Source organism: Propithecus coquereli, unplaced genomic scaffold, assembly GCF_000956105.1.
Source record: "Propithecus coquereli isolate 6110/MARCELLA unplaced genomic scaffold, Pcoq_1.0 Scaffold27, whole genome shotgun sequence".
Taxonomy (NCBI): Eukaryota; Metazoa; Chordata; class Mammalia; order Primates; family Indriidae; genus Propithecus; species Propithecus coquereli.
Window position 1 is genome coordinate 6366840 of NW_012148285.1, and position 11904 is coordinate 6378743.

At 50.7% G+C, this 11904-nt stretch overlaps 1 protein-coding gene across 1 annotated transcript in view; it reads left to right on the forward strand.

The window, feature by feature from the left end:
- The first annotated feature begins 302 nt into the window (after nt 1-302).
- The window catches only part of METTL22 (methyltransferase like 22), a 15463-nt gene continuing 3861 nt past the window's right edge, over nt 303-11904 (forward strand). The window contains exons 1-5 of the mRNA XM_012647538.1: nt 303-363; nt 3695-3863; nt 6172-6555; nt 10943-10983; nt 11072-11216. Coding sequence (XP_012502992.1) covers nt 3731-3863; nt 6172-6555; nt 10943-10983; nt 11072-11216 — 703 coding nt within the window. The 5' untranslated portion in view covers nt 303-363; nt 3695-3730. The remainder of the gene's footprint in view (nt 364-3694; nt 3864-6171; nt 6556-10942; nt 10984-11071; nt 11217-11904) is intronic.

Sequence of the window (11904 nt, forward strand, 5' to 3'; positions counted from 1 at the left end):
CTCACCACCTAGTACGTGGCTGACTTTGGGTGAGTTATTTAACTCCTTTGAGGAGTGAGTTTTCGGCCACCCACGTGCAGAGGCGTCCCCACCTAGACCCCGTCGCCTCAGCAAATCACTACAAGTGACAGCCCTGCCGTCTCCTCACGCAGCCGCGCGCGCCTAGAGCCAGGGCAGAAACTGGCCGCCGGCGGTGCTCGCACGCATGCGCGGTCCGGGCAGGTGGGCGGGACCACGGGGAGGGGCGCCTGGACGGACGCGCTCAGGGGCGGGGCCGCGCCTGCGCGAATCGCCTGTTATGGCGGCCTCCTGAGTCCCGCAGTGATGGGGTCGGGTGGGACCCCTTGCTGGGCCCCGCAGCGGGTAAGTTCCTGGGAGAGGCGGCCGAACGGGGTAGGGTGCAGGGAGCTTCCTGGCACTGTGCCTGGCTTTGAAATCCGGGCTCCCACGGACCCGAAGGCCAAGTCTCTAAGGCCTGACCCAACTCTTCGCCTCAGTTTCCCCTTTTAAGCACGGGTGTTGGAGGAAGACGTCCACATGGTCACCTGGGTTTCCATCCGGAGTCCAGGCAGCCTCCCTCGGTTCCAGGTTAGGAAGGGAAGGCGATGCCCTAACTGTGTTTGCTTTTTGAGAGGACAATGGTTAACAAGAGTGGGGTCGCGAAGGCGGCCAAACAGAACGAGGAGCCTCGCGGGTAGGAGGTCTCGCGGAGCCGCTGACTCCAACTCTGCCAGCTGTAGCCAGGCCAAGTCGTTCCACACCCCCACCGCGGGCCTTGGTTCCTACAGCTTCCCACTCTTCGTTGCCCTCCGTTATCCAGCGCCTGGCTGTGAACCGCCACGGAATCGTGCCCAATTCCTGATTATCGAGTGAATGGCACCTAGTGGAAAGAAAGACCGGGAGGAGGGAAGTTATTTCTACCTCCTGGTCCTAGCAAACTGTGTTTTGGGACAGCTTGACTAGGGACCTATAGAAGAGGAAGGTGGACAGTGTCTGAGTGTGGCCCCCACACCCCTATGAGAGGAGCCAAAAACACCTGTCATCTCCTGCTTCAGGGATGAACCAACTGGCAGCCCGATCGAGGGGCGGGGTGGGTTCTGTGAGATAAAATAGTGAAGGTAAGAAACCACGTTTGCTCATTCTGCTTGGCAGCAAAATTTCACAAAGGGCAGCCCTGTGGAAGAATGCCCTGAAGAAGATAGGCAGGATAGAGCACAGGTTCCTGCCTCTCTTGCTTGAATCACTAAGTTTTTTTAAAAAGATAAACTCACTGATCGTAGCCCTTGCCTCTCCCTGTACATAAGATAACGTCTGACCAGATTAATGATGATGCCTTTGTAATCTATAACCAGATGTATTTTTGCACCTACACTTTGATTAGATTGTGCTCTAAAGTAACTCCTGAGCACATGTGGAACCTCCACCACCTGATAAATGAGTTGTGGGCTGAAACACTACTTTGGAGTAGTCTTTACTCTCTGAAAGACTCCTGGGTTGCAATCCTCAGTAAGACTCTGAATAAAACTACCTTTAAAAAAAAAAAAACTAACTTTAATTCTTTAAAAGCTTAGTTTTTCTTTAGTTGACAGTTACATCCGCAACCTGGGTCTCCTTTCCAAGCTGTGCCCGGTGAGGAGAGGAGCCCAAAGCCCATCTAGCCTCAGCACTCCCATAGAGACTCTCAGTCAGCTTTTCCTAACTAGAGAAACTGACCATTCCCTTTTTCTGTCTTCCCAGCATTTCCTTTAATAATAATTGTTATATTACTATAGTGATAATACTTACTGTCTTTGTTTATTGAACACTTACTATGTCCTGAGCCCTGAAATTTATCATTGTCTCGTTTACTCCTCACGCAGGCCCTGAGATAGGTACAAGAGGCCTCTTTATTCCCAGGGAGCTTTTTCTGGGGAAAGCCCCTTAAGAGGGAATCTTCTTCCCCTAGGACTTACAATGCAGAGTACATTTCCTGGGAAGTCTAGGGAGTTTGAATTTTAAATTAAAAATTCAAATACAAATTAAGAATTGGAAAGGATTTTTGTCTATATTTAAGGAAACCTGCTGTGTAATATTATGCTCACTTTTGGAAAGAGCAAAGAACATTTATTTTTCTGGAATGTACTTTCTTCAACAAAATTGCACTATAGCAAAAAATGGCGTCCTTTGGTGCACTTTTGACTTTCATGACAACATCAGAGAGGATCTTTTTATTTTTTATTCCCCCTAAAGCTTTATGTGGCAGTCCTCAGTTTTCCCCCAGGACATCTCTCAGTCCTGGTAGAGCCAAATCTGCCTTTAAAAGGATTCGTGTAGTAGGTCTAAGCTGTATTTCCTCTTCCTGGATCCAAGCTGATATCGCCAGTCCTTGCTGGTTGAGAGCTTTTGCCTGGGGGTGAAGTACTTCTCCATCACTTTGACTGACACCAGGAAGTTCTGCACTGATTTGCCAGATTCAGCTTTTCCTCACAACCCACTTGCTCTTTGCTGGTTTATGGTGTCAAGTAGGAAAGCCAGCACAGAGACTTATAAGGAATTGTCTTTTTCCTAAAAAAATTTTGTGTAGGGACAAGTTTTGCTGCCTTGCTGCAAGCACTTACACATAGGAACTCCACTTGTGTACTCAGATCATGAGAACGCCTGGGTCCTATTTTCCAGTTGAAGAAATGGAGGCCCTGCAGGGTTTCATGGCGTGTCTAGGGCACTCAGCTAGTGCACATACCTACCCAGGTAGGAACGGTTCCTGTAGGCAGTCAGGGGTTATGGGCAGGTTTGGGTCAAACACCTGAAACCAACCCCAGGACAAGGAATTTGCTGGTATTTTAGTAACACTGCTATGGGCCAAGGATTCTGCTGAGCACTTTACTGCCCAGTGACACTGTAAGGTGAGACTGGCTGAAGAAGCAGGTCCAGAGAGATGTGATTTTCCTGAGGTCATGTAGCTAGGAGGTGGGAGACCAGAGTTCCCATCTGGTCTTCCCAGCTTCAAAACCCATCAAACTGCTGCTGTTTGATGCTTTTTGATGAGGTAGAACATTTGGTAGGAGGGAGATCCTGCTTTTGACCACTGTGCCTCAGGCATGGTTTTCCAAACTAGTTTTTGCTGTTTCACCATAATTTTTTTATATCTATATATCACCTGTATAGTGATTCCTTTCACTGCTTTTCGTTTAAGTCCATTTACATTTTTGAAAAATTTAATAGGAAAGCTTTAAAACAAATGATGTGTGGGTAGGTGGTATAAGCTTCTAGAATAAGAAAAAGAGAAACTAGATACATAGGGCAAGCACATAAGGCAAAATATTGACAATCTTTGAATCTAAGCAGTGGGTATATGCGTGTTTATTATATTCCCCTAATTTTATCTGTTTGACATTTTTCATAATAAAAAAAGTTGGAAAAAGAAAAGGAAAGGAAACTTTATCACTATAAATGGAAATTCAGATCCCTCACCATGAATAAGAGATTACTATGAAAATGAATATATTATAAACAGAATAACACGATTAAATTCTATCCAGATTCTTTTCCCTGGTCAAGTCTCTAAGACTTTCTACTTAGGAAAAATTTAAACGGAGTTGACAAGGGAAGCAGTGTCTTCCCTGGGAGATGCAGAGCTCTTGGCCACCTCGTTGGGTACATCTACACTGCTCCCCTGTGGGACCTGCCGTGCTAAGGACCTGTTCTCACCTCTCAGGTGCTCCTGTCTCAGGATTAATGTGGAGCCTAGGCCATGGTGCAGTCGGCTCCCACCCCAGCCATGGACGAGGTCACCTTTAGAAGCGACACTGTGCTGTCAGACGTCCACCTCTATACCCCGAACCACAGACACCTCATGGTGCGGCTGAACAGCGTGGGGCAACCCGGTAAGGTCCTGGGCCCAGGTGCCCAGTGGATCCCATTTTGTTTTCTGCTTTCTCACGCTCATCTCTTTGGGGAAAATACTGGGGAGATTGGCTTGTTTCATTGTTATCCTCACACCACTTCTTAAGTGCCCTTCTTTCATTGAGCAAACTCCTGTGCCTTGCTGAGCACCTACTGTGTGCCAGGGACAGGACTTGATTCTGGTAACACAGAACTGGGTGAGCCAAGCTCTGTCCTCAGCAAGCCCAGGGGCCAGCACGTCAGGAAACAGCACTGGGGCTCCAGCTGTCCACTGTTCTGCATCCCCACGGCCCCTTCCCCTGTCCGGCCACCTCTGGGGCCACCTCCACTTGCCTGGTTGCCTGTGTCTCCTCCCTCTGGGACTCCCTGCTCCATGCTCTCCCGAGCCATCTCCCCGGCAGCCAAGGAGATCTTTTGAAAATGCACGTTAAATCGCGGCACTCCCTGATGGGGACCTCCAGTGACTTGTCATTGCTCTCAGGATAATTTACAGATTTCTCACCTCCGCCTGCAAGGGCCAGCCTGACACAGCCTCTGCCTGGGTGTCTTCCCTTATGTCACCCTCCCTCACTGCTCTGTGGCCACTGTCACCTCCTTCTGTCCCTCAGTCACTGTACCTGCTTTCTTCCCTCCCAGCCCTGGTTCCTCAGCTGTCGTCTCAGACAAGCCCTGCCTGACCACCCTCCCAATTCCAATTACCCTGTATTCACTCATTGTCCTGGTGTGATTATTAATATTTCCAATTTCCCTTCCATCCTAATTGGGATGACACATTTTACCAGGGGTCTATAAACTGTAGCCTGTGGGGCAAATCTGACCTGCAGCTTGTTTTTGTAAATAAAATTTTATTGATACATGCCTATGCCTGTTCGTTCACATGTTCTTATGGCTGCTTCAGTGCTACAGTAGCAGAGTTGAGGAGTTGCAACAGAGATCACATGGCCCACAAAGCTTAAAATATTTACTGACTAACCTGTTATAGAAGCAGTTTGCTAACCCCTGCATTGTGTGGTTGCCATATCTGTGGCGCACAGAATATAGTTTTACTGTATTCATGGCAATTGGTACATGGTCCATAATTATCTTACTTGTGTAATGTTTGTTCCGCCACTGCCCCCCTAAGATATAAGCCCCTAGGATGTCGAATTCTGCTTTGTGTCCCCAGCACCTAGCATGGTACTCAGCACAGAGTCCACGTTCGGTGGTGTTTGTTAGATGGGCGGATGGATGGATGGGCGGATGAGTGAAGTACTCCAAACACTGGCGTAAGCCCAGGATGCCGTGGGCGCCTAAAGAGAGGCATTGAACCCAGCCTTGGAGAAGATGCCTGAGCCCAGTCCTAAAAGCTGAGAGGGATCTACCCAGACAGAAGCAAAGGAAAGGCACCGCAGGCAGAGGGAACAGCCTGTGCGAAGGCCTGGAGGCAAGAGCTCTAGTCAGGGTCTTCCCTTTGTGGCCCTGTCCTGGTGTCACAGTTGCATTTTCCCTGGAGAAGGTGGAGAACAGTGAGCCCCACCTCGTGGAATGTAAGGGTGAAGGGAAGAGAAAGGATTGGGAGCAGGTATTGAGTACCTACTCTGAGCTAGGTGCTTTATACGTTTATTATCCCATCATAGCCTGAAATAATCCAGGCGTGGATGCTATTGTCCTCGTAATGCAAATGAGGAACCTGAGGCTCAGAGCAGATAGGTGACTTGTCCAGGATCAGACACCTGGTAGATGGCTCAAGCCTAGACCTACCCACTCTGAAGTCCTTGTACCCCGTGCCCCTGACCACCTCTCCTGGCACAGTGACTTTCTGGTCACCAGATGGTGAGGGATACTTCACATCCTTGTCCTGTCCTCCAGACCTTAAGAGGCAGAAGGGTGTCAGCCTAAACGTAGAGCAAACTGGGTTTGAATCCTACCTCGGCCTCGTCCACGTACAAGGCTATGTGGCCTTGGTCAGCTCACTTAACCTCTCTAAGCCTCAGCTTCCACGTCTGCGGGATGAAGCTGATAATACTGTCTTCACGGCGATTGTGAGGGTTAAACGAGATGATATGGGCCAAGTGCCTGCACTGCAGATTCTCATAAAATGGTGGCTGTTCACGGCAATGGTGGTGGTTGTAACCTTGATGGCCCCAGCCACCCAGTGTGGTCACAGCTGAATCAAATGGGCCTATCTGCTGGTGTTAGTGTATTTCTACCTGGCCTTTAAAAATCTTTGCAGGTGGTCATCGAATTTTCTCAGAGAAAAAGAAGACACCTTGAAATTCTTCTCATTGTGTGTCCTTTCTTGCCTTTCAGTTTTCCTGTCCCAGTTCAAGCTTCTGTGGAGCCGAGACTCTTGGACAGACTCAGGGGCTGAGGGTGGTGATCACCAAGACGCTCACACAGAGGAGCCTCCTCCTGCCGGGACAGGCAGCACAGGGTCCCCTCTGGGAGGTGGCCACAGGCATGAGGGTTTCTCCCTCCAGGCCGGGGCTGACACCACTGGCCAGGAAGGGGCAGGAGCTCAGCTGGACGAGGACGGGGATTTGGACGTAGTGAGAAGACCGTGGGCCACCTCTGATCTCCACCCAGCGGGGCCTCCGAGAGACAAGGTACATCCCATGATTCTAGCACAGGAAGAAGAGGACAACATGGGAGACGAGGCACACGAGGACAGCCCCCACAGTATCATCAAAATAGGTAAGTGAAGGTCTGGCCCACCTGCCACCAAGGCAGCTCCACAGCCTGGATCAGGGCGCAATATGGTCTGAGTGTTGGCTCTGTGTTCAGGCCTGGCCGGGACGGGTCGGGCAGCAGAGGTTATCAGAACCTGTGCCGCCGCAGCGGGGAGAGCTCTCCAGAACCACAGCTCTTTCCTGTGCAAGTCACGCCGCCACCAGCCTCACACCCTTCCGTGCGCTTCCTCACCTGTGGGCCTCTCCTGTGCTGTGCCTCCTTCCTGTCCCCAGCCTCTGCTCGCAGCACATTCCTCATGGCTGTGCAGGTCCCAGTTCAGCCACACCTCCTCCAGGAAGCCCCGCTGCTGCCGCCCCCCACAACCGTGCTCTGCTCTAGCTCAGCATGTTAGGGGCTGGGGGTGGTGGTGCAGGGCAAGGTACCGTTTGCAGAAGCCTTGGCAGGGCTGGGCTGGCAACAGGGAGCCACGGGAGGCTCTGGAGCTGGGGCGTGGCAGATGGAGAGGGACGTAAATCCACCATTAATCAGGTGTGGGACACAGCTGGGAGCTAGAAGCCAGGTAGGGGAGGTGATGAAATGGCAGGAAAAGTGGGGCAGGAAAGAGGTTTCGACAGGGTAGCATCTGCTACCCACGCATGGGGGCCAGAGCAGAGGGGTTTGGTGACTCCACACTGTGAAATCTAAAGACCCAGCACTCTGGAAACACCAGCAGCACTGGGAGCCAAGGCAGGAGTGGGGCGGCGGTGGCTGAGTCCCTGCGGTGTTGTGGGTTTCTTTACCAGTGCCCTGTCCCCCAGTCTCACAGCCCCCTGGGGTGGGGGGTGCACAGATCAGGAAGCGACGAGCGCAGCGTCAGGCAGCTCGGTGGTGGTGAGGAAGGTTTCGAATGCATGTGGTCAGTCTCCACAGCCAGCACTCTTGCCACCCCCAGCGCTGCTCATCCAGGGAAAGGAGCTCTGATTTGAGTCTGTTCATTAAGTCCAGGGTCCCTCATGGTACCTGAGGTCTTGTGGAAAGGCTCTCCCAGCACTGGCCTGGGACAGGGAACAGGGTCAGTGGTTCACACTCAAATACAAACAGACAAAACAACAGCTCTGATGTCTGTCTATCCCTTCATCCACTCAACAAGCAGCCACTGAGCACCTGCACAGTGGCACCCAGCAGGCTCTGTTCTAGACCATTCCAGCAGGGGTGACATGCAGTTTCCTCATCTGTAAAATGGGCATAACCTTGTCTTGTAAGGAATGAAGAGAGATGGCACATAGGAAGCTTGGGTGTTCAATAAATGTGAGCCGCCATCCGCTTAACTCCCCAAGTGGGGAGAAAGGAGACTGGCAGAGAAAGAGATTTGGGATCCCTGCAGGTCTAGTAACTCAGTTAACAAATGGGGTGAGACAAATAATTGTGGACTCTGATGGGGGCAGTGTACAGATCAGACTCTGAAACTGTCTCATCTCTTTGCTAACCCTAGAGTTTCTCATGGGTAGAGTTCCTCAGGCTGGTCTTTTATGTTCTTATGATGCCACTGGAATTGTTTAAATGTACGCCATGACTTTCCACTGGGCAGGAGCCCCCTCAACCCTGGATAGGGAGGCCACTAAGTCAGAGGGCTTCAACCCCCAGGCAGTGCACTGACAGAGCCTCCCTCCTTCCAGGGCAGACGTGCCGGGCATTCGTTGTGAGCATCCTGACGTCTCAGTTGTAAAGAACGTTCGCCCATTCGAGCCCCAGTGAGCACCTGAGACAGGGCCGGGGGGAGGGTGCACCTCTTGGAATCTCTGCACACCAGACTCCAGAATATCATCAAACACGAGAAAAAAGAGTCCCCTCGGGGTCAGCCACACTCGGCTTCCTAGCCTGTGTGTTGACCGAGCTTCGCGGGGAAACTGGCCTTTTCCGAGTCTGGCCGCAGAGAGCTGCACGGCATCCCGCTCCTCTGTCTCATCTCTCCCGGAGCGTCCCATTCCCTCCCTTGCCGTCCTGCCCCGATGTCAGCAGTGTCAGCAGAAATCGCATCTTAGGTCAGTTTTTTATCAAGCTCCCAAAGGACTTGATTTTTAAATCCTCTTTTATTTCCATGTGGCTTTAGAAAAATATCTTGACACATTTTCATCAATTAGAATTCTTTTTCCTGACTGTGACCTTGGGCTGGTCATTTCCCCTCCTTGGGCTTCGGTGACCACCAGCTGTACAAGGGCTGCGAGCTTTGCCTAGATCCGTGGTTTGCAGATGTTTCTGAGCCTTGCTCTTTGAGAAGCATTATCTGGCTGAAGCCCACTATGACCCCTCAAACGAGGTGATAAGGGTACTTCTGCATTTTGTAGAAGAGGAAACTGCAGCTCTGTCTCCAAGAAGTTGAGTGACCAAAGTCACCCTACTAGAAAGTGACAAAGCCTGATTCTCACGCAGCCTGTCTGACCTCACAGTCCTCATTCTCTCTCAAGGGAAGCTGACCACTCCTTGAGTGCAGCTGGGGAGGAAAAACTCACATCCATGAAGCTGCCGGGGACCTCGGGTCCAACCATGTAGGACCGAGATCTCGAGGGGACGGTGCCCCTGGCAGCAGGAATGCTTAGGGCAGCTGGGTCAGGGAGCAGAGGGCCAATTGAGGCTTTGCCAAACCAACTGGAGGGAAAGGATGGAAGGTGGGGAGGGGGCCCCGGGAGCCTCTGCCCCAAGCTTTTCCAGTCATGTCCCTGAGCATCCTTTCGGGTTCTACCCTGCCTCAAGAGGGATATCTGCCTTCCCTGGAAAACCAGCAAACAGCAGACGACCTGACTTGGAACCCCACATGTGCCACTTACTCGCTGTGTGACCTGGGCAGCCTGCTGCACCTCTCCCAGCCTCATTTTCCTCATCTATAAGATAACACTCAAACCCATGTCATTGGGTGGTTTTGAGGAGTCAGTGAGGAAGCATGTGGCATGGGGTCTGGCACAGAGAAGGTGTGTTTTTCCCATCAGCTTTTACATGTAGTGATGCTGGCCTCAGTGTCTTCATCTGTAAAACGGGGATGATCTAGACCAAGTGGAATGTCAGTGGTGCCCAGCCCCAGGCCTGGCTCAGAGAAGGGGTCTGTCCAATGACTGTTCAGTGAAGTGACTCGGTGTCAGGCGGGTCGGTGGATACAGTTCTGTTCCAGCTTCAAACCAAGTGACTGCATTTTAGACCATAGCAACATGGAATCCTGAAAGGAGCGTGTTTTGTTAAAAGAGCCTTCCAAACCACAGTATCAAGTCCAGCCAAGATGCTGGTGGACAATGCATTAGTCACTTATCGGGGCTCAGATTCTAAGTCTGCACACAGGGCAGAAGTGTTTAGTCAAATTTGCCCAGGAAAAGCCTTCAAAGAGCAGTGGCCCAGGGCCCCAGGAGCACCCCACACAGCCAGTTTCTCTCCTGGCTTTGGGACAGTCAGAGTGGCTGGCTTATGTTCTTTCTGGACCCTTCTTTTACATCTTTAAACACAGCAGTGGCCTTCACACAATGAAATGCTCGCTCTGTGAGAGCTCATGGGAACCAAAAAGAACCAGGGACATGCAGACTACCCAGTCCCCCTCCTAGGGCCAACCACATGGAGGAAGGGAGCATAACCCACCTACTTACAGCCCTGCTATTCTCCACTCTCTTCCCTCCCTTGTTCCCCCCGTCCCCACTTCTTTCTCCATGGGCACTTGGTTTGATTTGTGCAAGTCCGACGAGCATGCAAAGCTACCCTACCATGCATGTTTGTGTGTGTTCATTTGATGGCCATTACCAACTCACTCAAAAATACTAGAGTGAGTTCTTACTTGGTAGCAAAAGTGTTTCATATCATTCTTTTTTCTCCTTTATCTCATGTTTCCATTCTCTTCCCCCCCAACTACCAGAATTCTATCCTAATATGTTTTGTGCTTGAGAATACTTACTGTAATTACTTATCATGCTTCTCTTCAACTTTGTTAAAAAAGATATAACTTCTAACTTATTTTGTTAACTTCTAGTGTAGTTCTAAGTGTAAGAAAATATTCTGGAATGAATTGTATTAGCATACAAATATATTTTGTTTGCAAAATTTTCACTTATTGACCATGAAAACGTGTTGAGTGATGCCTGTGTGTTTAGTTAGGTTGAGTCAAGACTCTCGAGACCCTAATCTTTGGGCTGTGGGTATAGCTACCCAGTTACTTGTAAGAGAGTGAGCCACGGCTCCTGGTCTCTGAGTGATGCTCAAACACCTCCTCCCGACTGGTAGCACAGCCTGTGTCTCTACTTCTCTCTTGAATGCCTAACTCCAACCTCCAATGCCATCTGACCATGTTGGCAGGTTGCCATGCACCCCTGTCTTGTGGTTTTCTGTCCATCCCCATTTTCACAGTGGGCATTTCTCTTCTGGTTTCCATCCTGTCCAGAGCACACCATGGCCACCCCCTTGGAGGATGTTGGCAAGCAGGTGGGTAGGTCCCGTCCACTTCCCATGGCCCCGAAGGGTCTCTGCAGAGCCTCACGTTGCCTGTCCTTCCTTGTCGTCTGCCTTCCAGGTGTGGCGGGGCGCCCTGCTCCTGGCGGACTATATCCTGTTCCAACGGGACCTCTTCCAAGGGTGCACCGTGCTGGAGCTTGGGGCGGGCACGGGGCTTGTTAGCATCGTTGCAGCCACCATGGCACGGACCGTTTATTGTACAGGTAACTAAGCAACATCTCAGGCTGAGGGGAGGTAGTGATCTTCACAAGGCACGTACTGACTGTATACAAGAGGCAGAGACATGGGGAATTGGACATTGCCTGCTGTTAATTTTGCTATCCTGGTCCACTGGTTTTCTCCACCCTTTGACTTTTTTCTCAATGTCAGAATAAGCCAGCAACACCGAGTCAGTGGCCACAGCATGACCTGCAGGTCTCACAGTAGGTGTCTGGCCCCTCTGCTTACACCCCTGAGAAAGAGCACACATCTCAGAAAACCATGAGAAATATGCCCTTTTAGAAGGCTTTGAAAACCAGTTTATTGGCCAGCCATGGCAGCTCACGCCTGTGATCCCAGCATTCTGGGAGGCCGAGGCAGGAGGTTGATTGAGGCCAGGAGTTTGAGACCAGCCTGAGCAAGAGCGAGACCCATCTCTACTAAAAATAGAAAAATTAGCTGGGTGTGATGTTGTGCACCTGTAGTCCCAGCTACTCAGGAGGCTGAGGCAGGAGGATCACTGGAGCCCAGGAGTTTGAAACTGCAGTGAGCTATGTTGATGCCACTGCACCAGTCCAGCCTGGGCAACAGAGCAAGACTGTCTGAAAAAAAATAAAAAATAGAATATCAAAACAATGAGTAAAATATAAACCACTGAAGTTCTCTTATACATGTCAGTAATAGGCCAAAGGG